The sequence below is a fragment of the Medicago sativa genome, chromosome 6, assembly GCF_051527215.1.
Source record: "Medicago sativa cultivar Bolivia chromosome 6, Bolivia_mono, whole genome shotgun sequence".
NCBI classification, from domain to species: domain Eukaryota; kingdom Viridiplantae; phylum Streptophyta; class Magnoliopsida; order Fabales; family Fabaceae; genus Medicago; species Medicago sativa.
The window spans coordinates 62719547-62745663 of NC_140754.1; the positions used below are offsets into that span (position 1 = coordinate 62719547).

At 39.9% G+C, this 26117-nt stretch overlaps 3 protein-coding genes and 1 non-coding gene across 4 annotated transcripts; 1 reads left to right on the forward strand and 3 right to left on the reverse strand.

The window, feature by feature from the left end:
• Positions 1-13: 13 nt before the first annotated feature.
• Positions 14-4157, reverse strand: LOC146916179 (uncharacterized). The gene has a single exon (XM_085718331.1). The coding sequence runs from the start codon at positions 4072-4074 to the stop codon at positions 538-540; it is 3537 nt and encodes a 1178-aa protein (XP_085574457.1). The 5' UTR covers positions 4075-4157; the 3' UTR covers positions 14-537.
• Positions 4158-4281: 124 nt separating this feature from the next.
• On the reverse strand, positions 4282-8436 carry LOC146916180 (uncharacterized). The gene is made up of 2 exons (XM_085718332.1): positions 8008-8436; positions 4282-5886 (listed from the first exon to the last, which is right to left on the reverse strand). Exon 2 carries the CDS (start codon positions 5884-5886, stop codon positions 4450-4452), a length of 1437 nt encoding a protein of 478 aa, XP_085574458.1. The 5' UTR covers positions 8008-8436; the 3' UTR covers positions 4282-4449.
• A 6958-nt stretch (positions 8437-15394) lies between these two features.
• On the reverse strand, positions 15395-15501 carry LOC146916181 (small nucleolar RNA R71). Its single transcript, XR_015017257.1, has one exon. It is a non-coding gene; the product is annotated as a small nucleolar RNA R71 (small nucleolar RNA).
• A 452-nt stretch (positions 15502-15953) lies between these two features.
• On the forward strand, positions 15954-19722 carry LOC146916182 (uncharacterized). The gene is made up of 4 exons (XM_085721563.1): positions 15954-16458; positions 16504-17583; positions 18037-18475; positions 18839-19722. The coding sequence occupies exons 1-4, from the start codon at positions 15994-15996 to the stop codon at positions 19720-19722; spliced, it is 2868 nt and encodes a 955-aa protein (XP_085577689.1). The 5' UTR covers positions 15954-15993.
• The last annotated feature ends 6395 nt before the right edge of the window (positions 19723-26117 follow it).

Here is a 26117-nt window from a genome sequence, read left to right on the forward strand (position 1 = left end):
CAACATATTCTCTGAGAAGTTTTATTACTCGCTTCTTGACACTTGCTTCAAGTGATGCCCCAATCTTGACCTCCTTCTTGTCTTCTTCAGTACCCAAGTTGATCACCTCTATTACTTCCCCATAAGGCTGAATGGCATTTCTTTCTCGTTCAAGTAACCGAGAGATTTCATCGGGAATCTCTTCATTCTCTTCCTCTTCCGCCTCAAACACAGGGGATTCAAAGTTGGGAGAGATCATAGGGCTATGTTGTTCAAAGGGTTCATTGATGTTTAATCTGCACACATGATTGATGATTTTAGAAAATAAGTACATGCAGATTTTTTGAAGGTAAATTATATTTTTTTTTGGTTTTTTTTTTTTACCATTTTTTCAGAAAAAGCACAAAAGAAAAATAAAACAAAAGTCGGGAACAAAACGACATTGTTATTTAAATGATGATAATTTCTTGAAGCAAAGGGCCCTAGATAGATTCACTTTCGCTTGGTGCGGGGCGAAAGGATTTTTTTTTTGAAAAAAAAACATAAAAAACAAATGCATTACTTGGTCAAGTGAGCAACGAAAGGAACATCTACAGCGACCCAATTGTGGCTAGACCCTCCGTGAGTCACGAAGCTTTGTGGTATCCCCTCAGGATTGTCTTCAATGATATCATTGGCTTCTGACATGGCATTAATAAAGCCCGCACTGTGGAAAGTATCTCTTGCTGTCACGACGACATTCCAAGGCAAATCAGTTGACGGAGAGAAACCCAGACCTTCTCGACGCTTGTTCTCTGGCAATTCTATCAACTTCCCCCAGCTTGCAGATCCTCCAGCTTGTACTATGCTCTGAGCATCTTTTAGAGAGGAAATAGATGCTTCACTCTTCTTGGTATTCTCTTTTTCCACGGCAAGCCCCTGGAATGACGTCCCCTCAACACTGTCGGCCTTGATAAAAGAGAAAGACGACAAATGGCTTACTAACAGGGCTTCTTCCCCATTCACAGTTATCAGCTTCCCATTATGCACAAACTTCAGCTTCTGGTGTAATGTAGAGGTTACTGCCCCAGCTTTATGAATCCAAGGGCGACCTAGCAAGCAACTGTATGATGCTCGGATGTCTATCACTTGAAATGTAATCTGGAAGATCTGCGGCCCAACTGTAATAGGCAGATCCACCTCCCCATGGACATCCTTCCTCGAACCATCAAAAGCCTTTACCATTACCTCACTTCGTCTTAAAGGTGTACCCTTGTAAGAGAGCTGGTCATAAGTTGTTTTGGCCATCACATTTAGAGACGAACCGGTGTCTATCAGCACATTTGACAAAGTGTCGGTCTTACAATTCACAGATATGTGCAAAGCCAGATTATGGTTCCTTCCTTCTTTCGGAAGTTCCTCATCACTGAAACTCAGGTTGTTGCATGCAGTGATGTTCCCCACTATTCCTCCGAATTGACCAACAGTCACATCGTAGTCCACAAAAGCTTGTTCCAGGACCTTCATTAAAGCCTCCTTGTGAGCATCAGAATTCAGCAGTAGCGACATTATAGATATCTTTGATGGAGTCTGCATCAGTTGATCAACCACCTTGTACTCACTCTTCTTGATTAGCTTGAGAATCTCATCAATCTCAGAATTTGCATTGGTCCCACTAGACTGACCGATATCTTTGACTGCACTGGGATCTTTAGCTTGGGTCTCCTCGATTACCGGAGCACTAGCTTTCTTTGGGAGCACCACAGGAACAATACGCCCATTTCTTAGCACTCTACTGACTTCAGCGACCTTCCCTACAGACGGCAAAGGTGGTATTGGAACTTCACGACCGTCCTCTATCATAGTGGCATTGTACTTATAAGGAATGGCTTTCTCAGAAGCATAAGGCATCGGACCAGGCAAACAGATCACTAGAGGAGCAGCAACTGACTTTCGACTGTCGTAGAATATCTCCAAAGGCTCCTCTGAAGTTATAACACATACATCATCACACTTTCTTTCAACAACAAGTTCTCCTTGGTCTAAAAGTCCTTGAATATCATCTTTTACTTTCTGACAACCTTGAGGATCTAGAAGACACACTTCACAGGCGGCATGATCATGTTCAAAGAGAGACGCTTGACACATCTTGGTATGTATAGGGACCAAAGGTGTCCGGATGTGTTGGACGTTCAGGATGAGATGAGTCTTCTGGCAATCTTCGATCATGTTGACAGTTGCGGTACCATGGTTTGGCAACGGATTGGTTCGAACATTTGGTGCTGAGTCTGTGAAGGTTATCTTATTGTCATCGATCAGCTTCTGGACTGCATTCTTCAAGGCATAACAGTTCTCAGTATCATGACCTGGGGACCCTTGGTGAAAAGCACAAGTCTGGTGAGGTTTATACCATGCCGGTGGTTTCTCTGGCACTGGAAGAGGTGCTCTAAGTTGAACCAAATTCTTACTGAGCAACCCTGGGAGTAACTCTGCATATGTCACAGGAATTGGGTCAATTTTTAATCTGGTATTTTGTGGCCGAGGCTTTTGTTGTTGGTATGGTTGTTGGGGATATTGTTGGTATGGTTGTTGAAGATATTGTTGGTATGGTTGTTGGGGATATTGTGGAAGGTATTGTTGTTGTTGAGGATATTGTTGATGTTGGGGATATTGTTGTGGGGGATATTGTGGGAATTGAGGTTGTTGTGGATATTGTGAGAATTGTGGTTGGCCATTTGGTGGTTGGATGGTATTGGTAGCAGGTGTGATGGCAGCAATGTGTTGATAGGCTGGATAATTTTGTTGAGGCCTCCCATGGGCCACCATACCGACCTCTTGTTCTTTCTTTTTCGGGAGGTGATTCCCAAACTTCTTGGTTCCACTTGCAGATGTCCCTTCTTTTACTAAACGTCCTTCTCGGACTCCTTCTTCCAACCGTACACCCGTAGCAACCATCTCAGCAAAGTCCTTGGGAGTACTTCCGACCATATTCACATAATAAAACTGATTGAGAGTTTTTAAGAAGAGCTTGGTCATCTCCTTCTCTTCTATGCGCGGGCTGACTTGGGCAGCGGCATCCCTCCACCGCTGGGCATACTCTTTGAATGTTTCTTTGTCTCCCTGAGTCATAGCTTGTAGGTCACTTCGATCTGGGGCCATATCCACATTGTAACTGTATTGCTCCACAAAAGCATCACACAGATCTTGGAAAGTTTGGATATTTGTTTTATCTAGATTCATGTACCATTTTGAGGCAGGACTAGCCAAACTTTCATGAAAGAAATAGATAAGGACCTTGTCATCCTTGGCATCCTTGGCATATGCTGACATCCTTCTCACATACATTGTCAGATGCTCCTCAGGGCAAGATTTCCCTTTATACTTCTCGAAATCCGGGACTTTGAATTTGTGGGGTATTTGGACGTCCGACACCAAACAGAGATCGTAAGCAGTCTTCCCAAACCTTTTCTTTCCATGGAGGGCTTTCACATCTCGCTGAATTTCATCATATTTTTGTTGTAAGTCATTGACTCTATCATAGGCTTCCATATCCCCTGAATGGTAGATGGGCTCTTCTTCTTGTGGAATGGTATGCATCACAGGTGCTGAATAGGTCATAGCGGCTGGAGGAGCTCTTACAAGAGGCGGAGGAACATAAGCTGCATTTTGCTGAGTAGGCATCGGAATTTCTGAAATAACAGGGCGAAATACTTCACTGAGACATACAGGCACACCCCAAGGACGACCTTCTGGCATAGAATTCGAAGCTTCACAAGCAATGGGGCGGAGTATTTCACCAGCAGTAAAGGGCGAGAACTGAGGTGCAGAGCGCTGCGGAGCAGAGGGTGTTGGAGTATTGGCACATATGGTCCATTCAGGGGCTGCAGATGTTTCAGCCTGAGTTCTGATAGGAGGAGGAGGCGGTGGTGCTTGTGCTTGAGCTAGTGCTTGAGCCAACGCTTGGGCTTGGGCTTGAGCTTGTGCTTGAGCTTGGACTTGAGCTTGGACCTGCGCCTCCGCCATTGTCTTCATTACTTCAGCCATTTCGTCCATCTTAGCCTGCATGGCTGTCATTTCTTCACGGAGCACTCGGTTTTCATGTTCGAGAGAATCCATCTTCTTCCTAACGTTTGCTCGAGTGTAGATAGTGCGGGTAGGCTTGTAGATGATACGTGGGGCCACCTTTTGAAATGGACTGATTTTTTTCTGGAAAAGAAAATTTGTGTGAGACTTTGGTTTTGAGACCATGAAATGCAAAATGATGCATGATATGTTTATGCGAAAATGCTAATTTTTATTTATCGAAGGACTTATAAAAGCAAATTTGTAAACATCATAATTGAAAATTCCATTGAATAATCAAAGTACTACAAGATAATTCCCTTTTAACAAAACCGAGCCAAGGGATAGACTCCAAAGTACATCACAAAAAGCTAGAAAATAACATAAAGTGGTGAAACAACTGGGAATCTCTTGAGCTCTTGTAGTGGACTACTCCTCAAAATCTGGGTGTGGACTGTCAAACAAATCCATGGAATCCATGCGCTGCTTCCTAGTGATATGCTTTTTAAGCAGCCTGTCCTTCTCCTGGAGTAGATCATCTCTCTCGATCATCTGTTGCCCTAATTTGAGAATCACACTTTCTTGCTTCCTTATTTCTTCATTTTTATCTTCCATCATGAGCATAGCCTCGTCATATTTCCTTTTCCAAGTGGCAATTTCTCGGTCTTTATCAGTCAATTGTTCTTGGTGCTCTCCCAGAGTCTTAGAGGGTAAAGGTAATGATGAAGATGGAATTGTTGCGGATACAAGCCTTGGTAATGTGTAAGGCATCTGATTCTGGATAGCTTTACTGATGACCCACTGAGTGTAAGATCCATGCAGAAAATTGTCCCTTTTTCCCAGTTGGTTCCTGTTAAGTCTGTGAATACTCCGCCAAGCTTGCACAAATTCCTCCCTTTTACCCAGGTGATTACCGTCATTGCAGTAGAACTCATTGGTTAAAGCCAGGTTACTTGGTTGTGTCTTCATCGGGTATCCCAATTGATGTCGGGCAAGGACGGGATTGTAGCTAATTCCTCCCTCCAGACCAATGAGAGGTACATTGGGATAGTCACCACATCTGATAATGACTGTCCCATCATCCCAGGTTGGATGGTACCAAACTATATCAGCTGTTGTTAAGGCCATGATTTTTTTAGACCAGGGAGTACCTTCAAGGTTGGCTATGAAAGAGCGGGGTTGAGGTAGATGAGAGACGAACCATTTGTAGAGTAAAGGTGCACAACAAAGGATAGCTCCACGAGTTGCAAGAGTTCGATCATGGATGGAATGGTAGGTGTTTGCTAGAAGAGTAGGGACGGGGTTTTTGGTAAGGAAAACTTGGATGGCACGGATGTCAACAAAATTAGGAATGTTCGGGAAAAGCACAAGACCATAGATAAGTAAGGCTAAGACAGAGTAAAAGGCATGGTTTGCGCCAGACTGTTCAAAAGTGGAAGCCTGATCGTAGAGGAAATCGGTGGAGAAGCCTGAGGGACCCCCTTTGGTTTGGACAATAAGATTATCTCTTACGATGGAGGCTTCAAGATGGAGGGCTTTAGCAATGGTTGTGGCTTTGGGATTGGGTTCAAGGCCGCTGAAAGGTACTTTGTTAAGCACGGTTATACCGATCAAATGAGAGTACTCTTCTAGTGTAGGGACAAGCTGATAGTCTGGGAAAGTAAAACAGTGACAATGACGGTCATAAAATTGAACCAAAGTCTCCAAGACGCCTTTCGTAACATCTACCTTGAGGATATCCAGCAGTTTCCCACGAAGTTCGCGAAAATCATCCTGGCTAGCTACCTTCCTCCCTAGCTCCCTTAATTTAGCCACATCTGGCTCCTGGAAAGTATACTTCCTAGTGTTTCTTGTAGGAATTTCCATCTATGATGTTTACAAAAGAGAAAGTTCATATAAGTCCTTCGATATTTTGATGATGAAAAAGAAGGTTTTATGAATGAATGCATGTATGCATGAATATGCTACACAAACGGTGAAAACACAGTGAGGTTAGGCCCATAATGATGGAGTCAAGGGTAAAAACGCCATTGGTGAGGACTATGGTTTTCAAATGTACATGTATCACGGGTTCTACCAAGTTCCCAGAGTTATCAACCACTTCCGAACACTATCAGGTTACGGAAATACTTCCATTCCAATAATATTCGTAAGAAAGTCTCGTCTGAGTGTGGTATCGCGTGTCGACTAAACCAAGATTACTCATGATTAGCCACCGCACCACGTCCTAAAAGGCCAAGAGGGGTTAAAGGTAACTAAAGGTCCTCAACTTTCGACAGTCACTTGAAAATAACATGCCAAACACGAATACTCATGCCAACATAGTATACTTCCAAGATTCCTAAGTTGAGTGGGGTTATCACATGTGTCGCAAACCAAAATTCACTCTTGGCAAGGCACTATGATTATACCACCGTCCTATCTTAAATTTCTCTCAAGTCCGGGTGTAGGACTTATTTCTCCACTCACGTTAGAAAGGAGAAAGAAGAAGGATGAACAGATATACACGTATTTCCATCTTTTATATTTTATTTTTTTAAGCAAGTTATAGCAAAAAAATTAAATAAAGCCAAGTTAGGCTCAACCCTCTAACTGCAAGTCCCCAGTGAAGTCGCCATTTCTGTCGCGTCATTTTTCGGCCGGTCAAAGACCCACTTTTGATTTCACGACTGAACATTTAATTCTTTTCAAAAGAAAGTGGAAAAAGGTTCAAATACCACGTTTTTAAGGGATTAAGGGTTCGGGGGTTAGTTATATTTAGGGAAGGTTTTAAGCACCCTAAATATTCGTAGTACTCTACGAGAACCTCTTGATTTTATTTAACTTTTGTGCTATAAACTTGCTTGCTTTTAAAAATGGAATTTGAAATGATAAAAGAAAATAGAGACCTAATTATCTACATTTTTTATTGATTTGGAAGGAAACATATCCTCTGCCTACGTACCCGTGAAGGATCAAAACCTCGTAGTTCGGGGTTGAAAATTGACGTTTGATTTGTTTTGTGTTTTTTAATAGTTTTTGACAAAGGTTTTAAAAAGAAAAACCAAATGGCAAATTGGAATTTGTTTGTATTTTTTATATTAAAGAAAGAAGACTCAAAATAGAATTAGCATTGATTGATGATTTGATTAAGAAAGGAACATAAAAAGACGATCACTTGATTTAAGATCAAGATTTATTTATGAAAATATTTTTTTTGTTTAGACATATTTGCATGTTTTTTGTTATTTTTGAATAATGATTGAAGTAGAAAATGAAGCTAACGGAGCGAGAAAATAAAGCGTGTGGACTTGTAGTGTCGTTAGACCGCCACATAGTCCCTAATAATAACATATAAAACGATAAATAAAACGCACGCACACCCACTATTTTTCATTATTTTTGTGTTACATTTGACCTAAGTACATTCTACATCTTGCGATAAAATAAGTGACATAAATTAAATATGCATAACGACATAATTTATAAATACTAAGATGTGATGAGAGTAAAAAATGCATGATAACGGAAATAAAAAACGCTAAGAAAACTAAAATGCATGAAAGAAATGAGATAAAATGCAGGTGGATGCAAACAGTAGTAAAAAGGGGGGTGCCGGGAGTAAATCTGTTGAGAAAGATGAAAACAGAATAATAAATGGAGTTGGGCCAAGAGCAAATTCGTTGGGCCCAAGGCTTAAGAGGTATAAAATTGATTTTTTTTGCTGTTGAAACCTCATTTGCACTTGTATTTCTCTTTCTTCACTTCCTTTCCCAAAAATTTTCTCTCTTCCCTCTCATGAACAAACAACAACCTTCCGGCAGGGTTCTTATGAACCCAGATTCCGGCGACGGTGATTGGCCGGCCAAAGTGGCGGCGCCACCGCGCCGGAAGGTCAAACTCACCCTTTTTTTTATATTTTTTTTCCTTTGTCCTTTCTTCCTCTATACTATAAAATTTAACAGCACACACCCACAAACTTAGATCTAAATGAAAAGAAAATACTACCTCTTGGAGTTTAAAGTGGTTCAGTTATGGTGATGAGAGTACGGATTTGTGTTTGAGTTTCGGTGCTTGTGATGTTTGTGTGATGTTTCTTTGTGATTTAAAATTGATTTTGTGATGAATTTTGTGTTGTGGTTGTGACTGTGATGTGCTGTTTGTGTGATTGAAAATGCGTGAGTATTGTGTGGTTTAATTTATGGCTGCGGTTTGTAAGTGTATGGTTGTGGGTTTATAATATTTGGGTTTTGATGAAGTTGTGTGTGTGGTTTTGTATGATGGATTTTTGTGATGGATTCTCTATGTGTGTTACTGTAAAAAACCCTCCTCCGTTGTGTTCTCTGCAGGTTCAATTTATAGTGTTGTATTTGTGAAAATGGCAGACAAAAGTGGCTTGAATTGGGGAGGAAAAAAAATGCTTGTTTGCTGGATGTTTGTAGTAAATGGGACCCAAATGACTTAAACAAATAAATAAATAAAAATGAAAAAAAAGAAAGTTATATGAAGGGAAAAAAATGTCACTTACGATACACACATATATATAATAAATAATAAAAAAACTAAATATAAAATAAATGAAAAAAAAAAGAATAAAGTAAAATAAATAAAACAAGAAAATAAAATTGTCTCTTTCGGTAAATGATGTATTTTAAAATACATATCTGCCGAAATTTCAACTGAAAAAAAAAAAAACTGAGATTGGTCGGGGTCAAACGACACGTGTCGGAGTATGAACGTATGATCCTTAGGTCAAAAATTGGGGTATGACAAAGGTCCTACGAGCAGGGTACTATTGGCCCTCCATGTTAAAAGACGCCCTAGATTACGTAAACCTCTGCGATAAATGCCAGCGACATGGGGACATGCATCTAGCACCTCCCGCTGAGCTAACGTCTTTGGTGTCTCCTTGGTCCTTTGCTTGGTGGGGCATCGACCTTCTGGGACCGTTCCCTAAAGTCGTCGGACAGCTAAAATACCTCGTAGTCGCATCGACCACTCAACAAAGTGGATCGATGCCGAACCACTGGCTAAACTCACAGCTAAAAACGTACTCCGTTTCTTCAAGAGAAACATCCTAGCAAGGTTCGGAGTACCTGCTCTAGCCATATCCGACAATGCTACACAGTTCACGGACCAAAGGTTCCAGGACTACCTAAGGAATATCGGCATCAAACAAAGCTTCACTTCCGTCGAACACCCTCAAGCCAACAGCCTCGCCGTGGCTGCAAACAGGGTCATTTTACGGGGGATACGAAGAAGGCTGGACAAGGCCAAAACTGAGTGGGCTGAAGAGTTACACGCGGTCCTTTGGGCTTATAGAACTACTCCCCATTCCACCACTGGCGAGTCACCTTTTCGACTCACATATGGGACAGAGGCAGCTTTACCCATTGAGCTAACCGAACTCACATGGCGTATGGACGCCAGCACTGACTTCCCGGCCAATACGGCAAATCTACGTGAAGAACTCGAATTCGTTGACGAAGTTAGGATCAGGGCAACCCTACGAGAGGCAGCGCTAAAACAAAAAATAGCCGCTCGCCACAGCAAAAAGGTCATAAAAAGAGAATTCGAAGTGGGCGACCTTGTCCTCCGGCGAAACCATAAGGATTCTGAAGAAGGGAAACTCGTCGCCAACTGGGACGGCCCCTACAGGATCCGGATGAAGACCGAAACGGGGGCTTACAGACTCGAAGATCTCCACCAAAACGCAATTCCAATGACTTGGAATGCAGAAAAACTCAAAAGGTATTACACTTAGATGGTAGACAACGCCAATTTACTCTAGTGTACATACCCAGTTCGACACAACGAACTTTGTGCTCTCAAACGAGCAAATAAACGGAGGAGGAAAGTCGTGCCACTCCAAATCCAAAAAGAAAAAGGATGAGAGGAATTTACACAATAAGTTCTTTCACTCCTCAGTATGTACGCTTACCGCTACGACATCACTGCTCGGCATGTTAGGTAGAACCCCAGCTCGCGATGGGTGATTCACGCCTCAGTGCATTGAACTTAGAATAATTTCTTCGTTCATCCGCTGTTACACGTCCATAACTTTGGACACACATTCAGATAAACAATCTCTTGGATGTACAGTACTTCCGACTAATACTCCGCGTAAACAGTCGGAAACCTTCTGCCCGAGCTCTTCCATGCAAGACAATGCAAAGGTAAAACTTTCCAAACAAAGTAACTAACTGCCTAGGAAGAAAAGGGCAAAGCGTTGATCAAAGTCAAAGTGACAAGAAGTTAGGTGGGCATGGTAAACTTTCCAGTCATTAAATCACTTCGTCGAAATAATGACAGCCGGGGGTAGTCCATCCCACCACAACAAAACAAACTTCGGCTTAAGAGCTCCGCACTTCAGAGCGAACAATAATACAAGTCATACAGTTAAAGAGCATACAAATTATTGCAGTCTGTGAAACACACAAGATAGATAGTTCGCTCTAAACATATACTTCAAACAGTGTTAAAAAGCCTTATACTTGAAAATAAATCATGCATTTCAGAACAAATATCAACAAAATAAGCAAAATACATACGAGCCACAAAGGGCCGTATAATGTTAATGGCGCAAAGGCCGATCAAGCAAAAGAATTACAGGCCAACACACGCCCGGGCTTTTCAAACATGCCCATCATCATCCTGCTCAACGATCTCGCCATTCCTAACATACTTCAAGAAATGGAGTCCATCCACGCAGAACTGTACACCAGGGTTCACCACCTTAAGCTGCTCTATAGCATTGTTGAAGCCATGACGTGCAGCACCAACGAGGTTCCTCTTTAATTCTTCAAGCTTGTACACCAACGTCGGACGACCTAGCACAGCTGTGTCCTCAGTCTTGTCCTCTCCAAACTGGGTGGCATCACGGAGGGCATCCTCAAGGGCTTTCTTCTCAGCAGCAAACCTGGCACGAACCTCGTTCAGTTCACGGTGGTAGCGAGATGCCGATTCAGCTTGTTCCTCCAGCAAAGCAATCCTCTTCTCCTTGACTGCAGTACTAGCCCTCAAAGCGGCCACCTCTGTTTCAAGGGCAGTCATCCTCTTGGACGCTTCCTCCCACTCACGAACAAGGGCGTCAGCACGCACAGTCTCCTCCATGGATGAGTTGTTAAGGAATACTGCAACGTCTAGAGCCCTCATCGCCCCAACGACCCCCTCGTTCACTGCATGCGATTGACCAGCGGGCCCCAAGTCACGGATTGCTTTCAGCTCGGAGTCGCCAAGATAAAGCGACGCTTGAGGACCGAAACGACCAGACTGGGACCATACCTTGGGAAGATGGAGCAGGCCTTCGTAGGCGTGCGGGACACCTCCAGAGGGAACCACATCCTGGGTTTGGACTTGCTTGCCTTTGTCAAGAGCCGCGACCTGATAGGCCAAACCGCAAGTGCACGGTCTATCGAAGTAATAGTAGTAAGCGAGAGTATCGTTCCACTAGGGAGTTATGAATTTAATTAATTTTTAAAGAATGATTAGAAGAGAAGAAATATTATAAAAGGAGGTTTAATTGCTAAAGGTAAATAACAATAATAATAAAGAGCCTTGGGATTATCGGTTTGTCATAATAACAAATCTTTCACTAGACAAGACTTTAACATCTAATTCCATGGTTTACACCTTAATTTCTAAAGACCAGTTTCCCTTTAGCCCCTCACCTTTCCGATGAAAGTCCGGTGAGAGTTTACCCCTATTAACCAAGCCTATTTCGCTGACTTGATTACTAGAAGATGCTTATAAGGATTGAAACTACTTGTGTCTCAATAATTGCAAAGACTATTTCGCTGCCTTTGCAATTATTGTCTAGATTCACTTGTTCCAACATCAAAGCTCTGCTCTCGCTTTATGAATTGATGTTTGGGATGATGGATTAACAATTATCAAACCCTCCACTTTCGCTTCTACAGTTTGATAATGGTTAATCCATGTTAAAACGGTGAATCTAAATTAGAAATTACGGTTACATAGAATTAGGGTTAAAGCTTGGTTCGTTAGGATTATATCATTAGACTTTCCCAACAATCCTAAGACAAAGAAGAGTCTACTCACTAATGTTCACTGTAGACATAGAGAAGAAGGAGAAGAAGAATATAAAAACAATAAAGTGAACTTTTATTCCAAGAACAAAAGATGAATGTTTATGATGGAGTGCTACTCTATTTATAGCTTTACAATTGACTTAAAATCTAAGCAACTATAAGGGCTAATCAGTAAAACTACAACAGAGTAACTTGGGCCCGAAGAAAAAGCAGCAAAAGAGGTTCTGGGATGTGGCACGGCCGTGCCACATGTTGGCACGGGCCGTGCCAAGCTTCACTTTGCGAAAACATATTTTTGTCTCCGTATCTTCGTATTTCTGCACTGTATTTGCTCCAGTCCTCTTTCTTTTGCTCCAAGACACCTTCCACCATATATTCATTCCTGAAATAAAATAAAATGCAATTTAAAGTAAAAGATTCAAAAAGGAAATATTATTGCAATAAAAGAAATTCAAATCTAAATAAAACTAAACTAAATAATGCATAAAAATAGACTAAATATAGACTCATCACGACCTTTCTCCTTTTAAGAGGAACCTCTTCCTCCTCCTCGGCTGGCTCTTCAGTCACACGGACAAGAAACCAGGCGTCTGCCGTCCGCTCACGTTGCTTAGCCCTCTTCATGATGCTACTGCCTAATCCACCAACATTCTGGCTAACCTTGCTCACTAGGGAATGGATGTTGGACCTTTTTCCTGCACGTGGGAACAAAGGCAAATCATTAGTCAAAAACTCAAGCGAATAGAGAAACAAGAGCAAACATCAGTTCCAGCATACCTAAAAGAGTTAAGGGATTCTTAGAGAGCACCAAAGATTGGGTGTCGATCAAACGAGGTTTAGTGACCTCACAAACTCGATGATCCTCGCGAGACTTGTCTGGTCTCGATCAATCAACCTATCATAATCACGTCGGTACATAGCAGGATCGTGCTTGAGATGGTCGCGACTCCAGCAGAAATGGAAACGCGGGACTCGCGTCGGCACGACGCCGACTCCCTTGCGAGAGCATTCTACCAATTTCAGAACGCTGTTGATTGCCGCCTCAGTCTTAGGTCTTACCAGGAAGAACCTCTCATGAAATCTAGAAGTGCCGCTATTAAAAGCTTCGAATAAAGGGGTACGTTGGCGAAAAGACACCCAATTGCATCCGCCGTCCCCATCCAAGCTTCGATGAATGGAAAAAATGGTAAAGAAAAGGTCTTTGGTGGCCGGGAGTTGCAGAAAGTGGCACACCAATTCGAAAGCCATCAGATAGGCAAAGGAATCTGGTCTCAATTGAGAAGGACGACAAGCCCAACTCACACATCAGGGAGATCAAATCCCGGCGAATAGACCCAAAGGCTTATAGACGAAGTCTAAGCCTGTCGCCAATGTTCTTCTGAATGCTAATAGTAAACAGACAACACATTTGCAAAGACTTCCGATATCCCACGGCGGAAACCACCGAGTCGGAAACACTTCTGCCCTAAGGGCATGCATTCCTATGGTTTCTAAAAAGACCAGAAACTAAAGGAAACACAAGTACAAAAACAAAAAGATGAGCATCAGAAGGTTACCTGTTACGATGGATGGTTTGGACTTGAAGTAGTGATGAGTCATAAATTAGTCTATTTTAATGCATTATTTAGTTTAGTTTTATTTAGATTTGATTTTATTTTATTTTATTGCAAATTTATTTCCTTTTTAAATCTTTTACTTCAAATTGATTTTTATTTTATTTTAGGAACGAATATATGGTGGAAGGTGTCTTGGAGCAAAAGAAAGAGGACTGGAGCAAATATAGTGCGAAAATACGAAGATACGAGACAAAAATATGTCTCCCCCAAGTCAGAAGCTTGGCACGGCCCGTGCCAACATGTGGCACGGCCGTGCCACCCCCCAGCATACTCTTTTGCTGCTTTTCTTCAAGCCCAAGTTACCCTGTTGCAGCTTTACTGAATTGCCCTTATAGTTGCTTAGATTTTAAGTCAATTGTAAAGCTATAAATAGAGTAGCATTCCATCATAAACATTCACCTCTTCTTAGAATATTTTAGTGAATTATTTCAATAAAGTTCCTTTATTTCTTTTATTTCTTTCTCGCAATTTATTTTATCGCTTTCTCTCTTCTTACCCCATGTCTACGATGAACATGAGTGAATAGACTTCTTCTTGTCTTGGGATTGTTGGGAAAGTCTAATGACATAATCCTAACGAACCAAGCTTTAACCCTAATTTCATGTAACCGTAATTTCTAATTTAGATTCACCGTTTAACATGAATTAACCATTATCAAACTGTAGAAGCGAAAGTGGAGGGTTTGATAATTGTTAATCCATCATCCCAAACATCAATTCATAAAGCGAAAGCGGAGCTTTGATGTTTGAACAAGTGAATCTAGACAATAATTGCAAAGGCAGCGAAATAGTCTTTGCAATTATTGAGACACAAGTAGTTTCAATCCTTATAAGCATCTTCTAGTAATCAAGTCAGCGAAATAGGCTTGGTTACTAGGGGTAAACTCTCACCGGACTTTCATCAGAAAGGTTAGGGGCTAAAGGGAAATAAGTCTTTAGAAATTAAGGTGTAAACCATGAAATTAGAAGTTAAAGTCTTGTGTAGTGAAAGATTTGTTATTATGACGAACCAATGATCCTAAGGCTATTTTTATTATTGTTATTTACCTTCAGCCAACTAAACCTCCTTTTTACAAACTTTCTTCTCCTCTAATCATTCTTTTAAAGTTAATTAGATTGACCAACTCCCTAGTGGAACGATACTCTCTCTTACTACTATTACTTCGATAGACCATGCACTTGCGGTTTGGCTCTATCAAGTTTTTGGCGTCGTTGCCGGGGAGTTAACTAATTTAATTGACTTTTTCTTTTTGATTAGAATTCTTTTTCTTTTTCTTTTCTTTTCTTCTTTTATTTTTCTTTTATTCTTTTCTATCAAGTTATTCACCATTAACTTCTTGGAAAGCACAAAAATAATACTGACATGGCTGAAAAACGTGCTCTTAAGGAATACGTGATTCCTTCAACGGAAGAGCCATATGCTATTATCGTGTATCCAACGGTTGAGGGTGAAGATTTTGAAATTAAGCCTGCCCAACTTAAGATGGTGCAACAATATTATTTTTCGGGATCCCGCGATGAGGATCCCAATCTCCATATCTCAACTTTTTGGCGGCTCACTGTAACATATAAGGCAAACCAAGAAGCCTTAAGACTGCATCTCTTCCCTTTTTCTCTAAAAGACAAGGCTCTTACTTGGTTCCATTCCCTAAGAGTTGGCTCCATCACCTCATGGGATCAAATGAAGCGAGAATTTCTCATCCGTTTCTTTCCCCCATCAAGAATCGGCCGACTAAGGGCAAGGCTTTTCCAATTCACTCAAAAAGAAGGGGAATCTCTTCATGATTCATGGGAGCGCTTTAAAGAAATTCTTAAACCTTGCTCCCTCCATGGATTAGAGGAATGGTTAATTATCCACACTTTTTACAATGGTTTGTCATATGCTACTAAAATCTCTGTTGATGCAGCTGCAGGTGGTGCTTTAATGAACAAGAACTTCGAAACAGCTTACGCCTTGATTGAAGACATGGCTCGAAATCTATTTCTATGGACCGACGAAGAGGTCGTTACAAAGTCTTCATCCCCCAAAATGAAGGCAGGTATGTACGAAGTGTCTAACTATGATCACCTTGCTTCTAAGATTTATGCACTAACCCACAAATTTAAAAAACTGAATGTTAGTGCTAGCACCTCTACTTCTAGACCTCCCTCTGTAAAATATGCGGTGAACGCAAACTAGGTAGTGTTGAACAAATAAATTTTATTCAAAACGACCAAGGAGTAAGTTTTAACCAAAGCCTTAAGAGAAACCCCTGGGTCCAAGAAACAACACCACCTAGTTATGCAAATGTTCAAAAAGTCATTCAAAAGTCTAATCTTGAACTTTTAATGGAAAAATATCTTTTTAATCAATCCGAACAGCTCAAGGAGCTTATGGATCAAACTAGACTTTTGAATGACTCTCTTGCTACGCTTACATCAAAAGTAGACTCTATTTCCTCTCACAACAAAATCTTAGAGACTCAACTCTCCCAAGTTGTCCAAGAAATTTGCCAACCTAAAATGAACGCTGTTACACTTAGGAGTGGTAAGCAACTAGAGGACCCCTTAAGAGTCAAGCCTAGTGAGGTTGAGAATGAGAATAGTGAACCACAAGGTGAGAAAACTAGGGAGGAGGGAGAAAAACCACAAAGTGAGGAAGCTACACCACCCCCTTTCAAACCAAAAACTCCCTTCCCTCAGAGATTTGCCAAGTCTAAGCTTGATGAGCAATTTAAAAAGTTCATTGAAATGATGAATAAAATCTACATTGATGTTCCCTTCACCGATGTCCTAACTCAGATGCCTACCTATGCTAAATTTTTAAAAGAAATTCTTTCAAAAAAGAGGAAAATTGAGGAGAGTGAAACGATGAACCTTACGGAAGAATGTAGTGCCATCATCCAAAATAAATTGCCACCAAAGCTTAAAGATCCAGGAAGTTTCTCCATACCCTGTGTCATAGGCCCTGAAATAGTAAAAAAGGCAATGTGTGACTTAGGGGCTAGTGTCAGTTTAATGCCTTTATCTCTTTATGAAAGGTTGGGATTGGGGGAACATAAGTCAACAAGAATGACCCTACAATTAGCAGACCGTTCCATTAAGTATCCAGCTGGAATCATAGAGGATGTCCTTGTCAAGGTAGGAGAAATATATGTCCCTGCAGATTTTGTTGTGATGGAAATAGAGGAGGATAACCAAGTACCATTACTTTTGGGAAGGCCCTTCCTTGCTACCGTTGGAGCTATAATTGATGTTAAGAATGGTAAGTTAGCATTTAATGTTGGTAAGGAAACTATTGAATTTGAGCTTGCTAAATTAATGAAAAATCCTTCCATTAAGGACTCTTGTTGCATGTTAGATATAATTGACCATTGTGTCAAAGAATGCTCATTAGCATCAACTACGCATGATGGCTTTGAGGTATGTTTAGCAAATGATGCAGGTACAAAGTTAAAAGGAGATGCCAAAAAGTATGAGAAGTTGTTGAATGAAAATCCTCCAATGGAAGGTATGGGCGTGGAAGAACTAATGGAAGAAGAACCAGCTCTTCCACCAAAAGAGACACCAAAGGTGGAGCTTAAACCGCTCCCACCAAGCTTGAGGTTTGAATTCTTGGGCCCTATTTCAACTTACCCTGTTATTGTGAATGCTAAGCTAAATGAGGTTGAAACTGAAAAATTGCTTTATGTCCTCAAGAAGTATCCTAAAGTTATAAGTTATACCATCGATGACATTAAAGGAATAAACCCCTCATTGTGTACACATAGGATATTACTTGAGGAAGACTATAAGCCCTCTGTTGAACATCAAAGAAGGTTGAACCCTAACATGAAAGAAGTTGTGAAAAAAGAGGTCTTAAAACTCCTAGATGCAGGTGTTATTTACCCAATTTCTGATTCCAAATGGGTTAGCCCAATTCAAGTAATGCCTAAAAAGGTTGGTCTCACAGTTATTAAAAATGATAAAAATGAATCCATTGCAACTAGAACCGTCACCGGTTGGAGAATGTGTATTGACTATAGGAAGCTTAACAAAGCAACCCGTAAAGATCACTTCACACTCCCTTTTATAGACCAAATGTTAGAAAGGTTAGCTAAACATTCACACTTTTGTTACTTAGATGGTTATTATGGATTCTTCCAAATACCTATTCATCCTAATGACCAAGAGAAAACTACTTTCACATGCCCCTTTGGCACTTTTGCCTATAGGAGAATGCCTTTTGGTCTTTGTAATGCTCCCGCTACTTTTCAAAGATGCATGATGTCTATTTTTTCCGATTTTGTTGAAAATATAATGGAAGTTTTTATGGATGATTTTTCTGTGCATGGATCTAGTTTTGATAATTGTTTGACTAACCTGGAAAGAGTTTTGGAAAGATGTGAACAGGTGAACTTAGTGTTGAATTGGGAGAAGTGTCACTTCATGGTAAGAGAAAGAATTGTTCTAGGACACTTAGTCTCTGAACGAGGTATAGAGGTAGACAAAGCAAAAATTGAAATTATTGAAAAAATGTCTCCTCCTACTTCGGTCAAGGAAGTAAGAAATTTCCTAGGGCATGCGGGATTCTACCGTCGTTTCATTAAAGATTTCTCTTCAATAACTAAGCCACTAACAAGCTTGCTCCTAAAGGATGCAGATTTTGTGTTTGATGATGCATGCCTAAAGGCATTTTGCAGGTTGAAAGAAGCTTTGGTAACTGCCCCAATTATACAACCACCGGATTGGAACTTACCTTTTGAAATAATGTGTGATGCAAGTGACTATGCAGTCGGGGCTGTGTTGGGACAAAGAAAATACAAGAAGATGCATGCCATTTATTATGCAAGTAAGACCCTTGATGGGGCACAGGTAAATTATGCTACAACAGAGAAAGAATTGTTAGCAGTAGTCTATGCTATTGACAAATTCAGGCCATACTTGCTAGGATCAAAAATCATTATTTACATAGATCACTCGGCAATAAAGTATTTGTTAAACAAAAAAGATGTCAAGCCAATATTGATCCGATGGATTTTGCTCCTCCAAGAATTTGACATTGGAATAAAAGATAAAAAGGGCATTGAAAATGTTGTAGCTGATCACCTGTCCCTCCTGAGGGAACCCAATGAGGACGAGTTGCCTTTAGATAATTCTTTCCCGAATGACCAACTATTCTTATTGGCACAAACTAACGCACCTTGGTATGCAGATTTTGTTAATTTTCTTGCAGCAGGAGTATTACCACCTGGATTGAGTTACCAACAAAAGAAGAAATTCTTCCATGATCTCAAGCACTACTATTGGGATGATCCTTACCTCTTCAAAAGAGGCTCGGATGGAGTTTTCAGAAGATGCATCCCTAAAAGTGAGGTAAGTAGAATTCTTCACCATTGTCACTCCTCTTCCTATGGTGGCCACGCTAGTAGTCAAAAAACTTCTTTCAAAATTCTTCAATCTGGTTTCTGGTGGCCATCACTTTTTAAGGATGTGCATCTCTTTGTTTCTAAATGTGACAAATGTCAACGCACCGGTAATATTACTAAAAGGAATGAAATGCCTTTAAACAACATCCTTGAAGTTGAAATTTTCGATGTATGGGGTATTGATTTTATGGGGCCATTTCCTTCTTCTTTCGGTAATCAATACATATTGGTGGCTGTTGACTATGTGTCAAAATGGGTTGAGGCCATTGCCTCCCCCATCAATGATGCACATGTTGTTTTGAAATTGTTCAAAAAAATAATCTTTCCGAGGTTTTGGGTGCCAAGGGTTGTAGTAAGCGATGGAGGGTCTCACTTCATTTCTAAACATTTTAAAAAACTTTTACAAAAATATGGAGTGAGACATAAAATTGCGACACCCTATCACCCACAAACTAGTGGACAAGTTGAGGTCCCAAATAGACAAATAGAAGCCATACTTGAAAAAACAGTTTCTAACTCTAGGAAAGATTGGTCAAGCAAACTTGATGATGCTCTTTGGGCCTATCGGACGGCCTACAAGACTCCCATTAGAATGACTCCTTTTAAACTAATTTATGGAAAATCTTGTCACCTCCCGGTTGAGCTGAACACAAGGCTTATTGGGCGATAAGGAACCTTAACTTGGACCCAAATTTAGCGGGTCAAAAAAGAAAACTTCAATTAAGTGAGTTAGAAGAACTTAGGATAGATGCCTATGAGAATGCTCGCATTTATAAAGAAAGAACAAAAAGATGGCATGATAAGCATATCCTTAAAAAGGACTTCAAAATTGGTGACCTCGTGCTACTTTTTAACTCTAGGATGAAGCACTTTCCAGGAAAACTAAGGTCTAGGTGGTCTGGTCCATTTCAAGTCCGCAAGGTCTATCCCTATGGGGCAATTGAAATCTTTTATTGACCCTCCTTAAAATTTTCTTTTGTCAAGCTAATGACGGTAAAAGAGCGCTTCGTGGGAGGCAACCCACTCATTTAATTGTTTTTCCTGTTATTTCCTTTGTTTTGTAGGTAATTGTCAGACTATGATTCGAAAAAGCAAGAAAAAATTGAAGATGGGAAGTCAGAATGGTGACACGGCCCGTGCTGGTGTTGGCACGGCCGTGCCGAGCTGAAACTTCAAAAATAATGAAAATGCCAGAGAGATGGCATGGCCCGTGATGGTGTTGGCACGGCCGTGCCAGCCTGAGAGTCCCCCAAAATTCAATTTTTCGTTTTCTTCGGCAAATTGTGATCTTTCCGCATCCCTTCTTCTTCTACTACTTCTTCTTCTTCTCTTTTAATTTTCTTTTTCTTTTGAATCATTGAGGACAATGCTTCCCCTAAGTTGGGGGGGGGGGGGGGGGGCACAATAAAGTGTCTAGAGTCGTAGTGTTTCCAAACTCCCTTGAACTTTATTCTTTTGTTGTGTTTTTATAGCAAAAGGCATGATTAGTAGCTTGTTTTTAATGTAAAATTTGGCATAAATTTTTTTGTTTTGTCTCTTCTTTAAAAGTTGTTTCTTGTACATGAAAGTGGTTTCTTGTGTTCTTGCTATACCCACATCTTGTTTTATTGTGAAAATTCTCCAATGAGAAAAGCACCCAGTTGCAATCTTTAAGCAAGTGTATGAATAGGTATTTTAAGGAGCATGTTCTATCTTTAGTGTTAACTTAGACTCTTCAAATTCTTTAGAGTAAAAGTAGTATAAGTTTGTGTGGGAAATTAATCAATTGTGCCTTATTGTTATATTCTCTTAATTGTTAAAAGTAAAATGGGGAGGGAGAATGGCACCAACATGTGGGGGAAAGGACAATCCCTAACTTCCTAATTGTGGTGGTGACTCCCTAATTTGAACTTAAGTTCCAAATCAATTCATCAATGCTAGGGGGAAAGGACAATTACATCCAAAAAGACATCCTACGCGGAGATGAAATAAAGATTTTTGCAGCACCGCTTAGGGTGATTTTGAATCTAGGGGGAAAGGACAATTACATCCAAAAAGACTTCCTGTGAGGATAGATAGCCCCTAAGCACCTGCAGCCCCTTTGTGCTTAAATTGTTAATTTTAATTTAATTTTTAACCAAATTCCCATCACTCTTATATGAAATGAAGAAAGGACTTTTCTCGGTTACTTTAGCATTAAGGATAGAACCTATTCCTCATAATATCTGTCTTATACAGGAGCAAGAAAAAGGGTTGGACTGCACACACACACACACTCACTTATGACTTGATGTTGGGTTGAATAGGTTCACGAGGAATGTTTGAAATTGTGATTAGTGTACTTGAAACAAAACCATCAAAGAGACATGTTGTTTTCAATTGCATTGCCATAATTAATCTTTTGATTGCTACTATGTCCATTGCCTTTTGCTTGAGGACAAGCAAAGATTCAAGTGTGGGGGAGTTTGATGAGTCATAAATTAGTCTATTTTAATGAATTATTTAGTTTAGTTTTATTTAGATTTTATTTTATTTTATTGCAAATTTATTTCCTTTTTAAATCTTTTACTTCAAATTGCTTTTTATTCTATTTTAGGAACGAATATATGGTGGAAGGTGTCTTGGAGCAAAAAAAAGAGGACTGGAGCAAATACAGTGCGAAAATACGAAGATACGAGACAAAAATATGTCTCCACCAAGTCAGAAGCTTGGCACGGCCCGTGCCAACATGTGGCACGGCCGTGCCACCCTCCAGGATACTCTTTTGCTACTTTTCTTCAAGCCCAAGTTACCTTGTTGCAGTTTTACTGAATTGTCCTTATAGTTGCTTAGATTTTAAGTCAATTGTAAAGCTATAAATAGAGTAGCATTCCATCATAAACATTCACCTCTTCTTAGAATATTTTAGTGAATTATTTCAATAAAGTTCCTTTATTTTTTTTATTTCTTTCTCGCAATTTATTTTATCACTTTCTCTCTTCTTCCCCCATGTCTACGATGAACATGAGTGAGTAGACTTCTTCTTGTCTTGGGATTGTTGGGAAAGTCTAATGACATAATCCTAACGAACCAAGCTTTAGCCCTAATTTCATGTAACCGTAATTTTTAATTTAGATTCACCATTTTAACATGAATTAACCATTATCAAACGGTTGAAGCGAAAATGGAGGGTTTGATAATTGTTAATCCATCATCCCAAACATCAATTCATAAAGCGAAAGCGGAGCTTTGATGTTTGAACAAGTGAATCTAGACAATAATTGCAAAGGCAGCGAAATAGTCTTTGCAATTATTGAGACACAAGTAGTTTCAATCCTTATAAGCATCTTCTAGTAATCAAGTCAGTGAAATAGGCTTGGTTACTAGGGGTAAACTCTCACCGGACTTTCATCGGAAAGGTGAGGGGCTAAAGGGAAACCGGTCTTTAGAAATTAAGGTGTAAACCATGAAATTAGAAGTTAAAGTCTTGTCTAGTGAAAGATTTGTTATTATGACGAACCAATGATCCCAAGGCTATTTTTATTATTGTTATTTACCTTCAGCCAACTAAACCTCCTTTTTACAAACTTTCTTCTCCTATAATCATTCTTTTAAAGTTAATTAGATTGACCAACTCCCTAGCGGAACGATACTCTCTCTTACTACTATTACTTCGATGGACCGTGCACTTGCGGTTTGGCTCTATCAAGTAGAAAGTTGAAAGACTGGAAAGATTTCGCCTTTGATAAACTCCGAGGAAAACTTCTAACTCTTTGAGAAATTGAAATGAAGTAATATTCCAAACAACGTTTAGGCTATTTATACTCGTCTCTAAAAACCACTCAAAAGTCGCGACTTTCTATCCAATACAGCCCTTCACATACGACTCTACTTCCCTGTAGCATTCCTATGGTCCAGATCTGATCAAACCATTCATCCAAGGGCTCTGATTGTTGGTAGCGGTTCATGGAATGTCAGGATTGAATCAACAGTTATGATGACACCTCGGAAACACAAGCCGAGAACACTCTACAGACTATAGGTACTCAAGTACTATAATAGCCTTTACACGTGTCATACAGAAACCAAAGGTCATGTATCTTTAACTTTTCCCTCGAAACGGGAGCATTAATTGCGGAATGACATTCGACCAAACTCTCTAGCGAAGGAATCTTTCTGTCCGATCCTCCATTCCGAACATCAAGATGTCGAACATGACTCATCAAATCTGGCAAACTCATTAAAGCACAAGGCGAACAGGGCTAGGGAAGAACGAGTCTGCACGTCTTACCCTACTAACGCTCTGGACTGCCCGCGCAAACTACACTCTGAATCAAAAAAGTCTTTAGGTCTGGCGAGCGAGACTCTTTTTACCCTTCAATCGGAAAGATGCTCGACAAGATAATATCCTCCAAGCGGTCGGTCGCCAAAGATCAGATGCCCGAACTTAAGTCATCACTCTTAGTCAAGAGCAACGACTTGGGGGGCTACTGTTCTGGACCGACCCAAAAGATCTTTGGCTCATTAACTTAGGCCCAATATCTTCCAAAGCCCAAACTCCACGTTTGGCAACATTGCTCGCAACATACCTCCTCCCTGCGTGGGGGGTGCACGAAGAAAACGAGACCAGTTCAAAAGAACTCCAACGTCTCTTTGCACATTCTGCACGTTCCCGTAATAAACTCCCTGGCGGTTACACTTCCCACGATTTCGTAACCGCCAGGGCCAGGTGTGCCACCACAACGGCTCTACAGTCCTCCACCTCTATAAATAGGGGACTCAATGCAGTCCCCAAGGTAGAACTCTTTCCCCCTCTAAAACCTTACTCTTTGAATCTCTACTGACTTGAGCGTCGGAGTGCCTGCAGGTACACACCCCCATCCGCTCCAACAAGCATTTCAACACATTCTACCACCGTAGCAACCACCGCATCCAGAGCACCGGCGGGCACCTTCTGGTCAGGTACAATCACGTGGTAACCGTAGGTTTTCCCCAAAGTTATCACTAGCCTATGAAATAGGAAGAACTCACTAAGACATTATGTCTCACTCCTCTCATTATTTGTTCAGGTTCACAGGTTTCTCGAGGAAAAGGTAAAGAAAAAGCTTTGGAATGATTGTTCTTGCATGGAATCTCTTTAGTGTTGAATTAAGAGATGCATATGTTATATTATGAGTTGTACTTTGGTGAACTTTGTACTAGACTTTGTATGACAACTTTATGTGTAATAATGTAACATAGAAGCTTTGGATGTCGATGTATCTAAATTCTCGACTTAAAGTCGTTTATGTATTGTAAAATTAATGTATCCAATATCATTTTAACGCACTTTTGAATATTCTAGACATTTTTAAAGTGGGCGTTACACATTCTGACTCCCATGGATTACTAGCGGCCATTGCGTATTGGTTTTATGCATAATACTTGAAAATATAGTAAACCTCTTGAACTCTCCCGACTCATTCAAAACCTGTTTTTTGTTGTTTTCAAGATGGTTTAGTTTTATCGACTTAAAACCTAAGCAACCTTATGTTATAAATAGCGACCCTTAAAAACTGTTGTATTCATTCAAAAACATTGACGATTGAGAGCTAGGGTCAAGCATAAAAGATTCAAGGAGGAATTTCTCCTCCTTGAGCAAATTGTGTAATCTAAGTGATTATAGTGAAATGTCTTGGAAGTGCAAGGGAACTAGATTACTCCTGTGTTGTAGGAGGAACCAGTATAAATTTATATATATATATATATATATATATATATCACTCTTTATCTTTTTGTATGTGTGTTATGTATTACACTGCAACCAGTTTCTGAGTCAAAATCTGCAACATCAGATTATGTCCAGGTTATGTTTAACACTTAGAAAATGAAATCATTGAACAGGCCAACACAATTCAACCCCATTCTTGTGTGTTTTTTTCACCTTCAGACAATGGATAGACGGAAATGTTATGCCCCATAATTCCTATAGTATATTATAAAATGAATATAGGATTTTTGGGTAGTTTATTATTATTTACACTAGCGTCCAAACGTGCATTCATGTGCCCGTATGTCCGCTCTTTCTACAACGCTAACACATGTAACTCATAAACAATATGTTTTTCAAAATCAATGTTGGTTTAGTCTTTCTTGATATATCTTGGAGAAGATTATTAGAATTAAAAGAATGATCAAGCTTGATCAAAAACAGAAGGATTAAACTTGATAAAAAAATGTAATATATGTAAATCATGCACTTCTTTAACATGGAGTTACTTCATATATACTTAGTTGTGTGATGCATAATCATCTATCTACGGAGGATTAATATTCATGAAACATGAGTGACAATTATGGGGTGGGTTTGATGAAGACATTAAATCATTCCCAACACTAACACAATTTACAGAAACCATTACACATTTGCTCTATATTATTTCTCGAGCCATTTGAGATTTTTACAAACTATAAAATTAGGAAAATCTAAGTCAAACCAGTAGAAGAAATAAAAACAAAACTTTGATAACACATCCAAATCTTGCAAAGGACGAAGACATTTCAAAAAGAGTGAAAGAATATTTACATATTAGTCATATCATTATTCATACTTTGAGATGTTTTTATTGAAAAAGTCAATGTAACAAAGCAAGTGGAATATCAACTAAACTGTGGCATATAAGTGATGTTCTTGTTTGAGAAATCTTGGAGAAATAAAAGGCAAGTGCCCCTGCATACAACCACCCCTTCCCTATCACAGGATTCAAATATCTCTCTCTCATGGCCACATATGACACAACCATACAACTGTTTTGTTCACCTATCTCCCAAATCTTTGTTCAATTGCTTAGCTACACGACCATAGAACCAATCATTTTCTCGATTCATCAATTATTCAGTGCAGTTTTTAGAGACATTTTTTTTCATATAAAAACAAGTGAGGCACGTACAGAAGATAACGATAGAAACCATATTTTTATATGCGATTATCGGTGGCAAAAAAAAAAAACCAAATCCCCTCTTTTATACTTCAAGTCATAAATTAACCGATTTTCATGAGTCTAAGATACAACTTTGGGTCAACACATTCGTGAACTAAGAAGAGCGTGTTGAATTTAGGGATTTGCG

What these genes read in the sequence shown, in the direction of transcription:
- LOC146916179 (XM_085718331.1), bottom strand. Translation starts at nt 4,074, where the DNA reads ATGGATTCTCTCGAACATGAAAACCGAGTGCTCCGTGAAGAAATGACA.
- LOC146916180 (XM_085718332.1), bottom strand. Translation starts at nt 5,886, where the DNA reads ATGGAAATTCCTACAAGAAACACTAGGAAGTATACTTTCCAGGAGCCA.
- LOC146916182 (XM_085721563.1), top strand. Translation starts at nt 15,994, where the DNA reads ATGGAAAAATATCTTTTTAATCAATCCGAACAGCTCAAGGAGCTTATG. An exon ending in TTCAAGTAATGCCTAAAAAG is followed by an intron (nt 17,584 to 18,036) that starts GTTGGTCTCACA and finishes AGATGTGAACAG; the next exon opens with GTGAACTTAGTGTTGAATTG. An exon ending in GCATGCCATTTATTATGCAA is followed by an intron (nt 18,476 to 18,838) that starts GTAAGACCCTTG and finishes CTTGGTATGCAG; the next exon opens with ATTTTGTTAATTTTCTTGCA.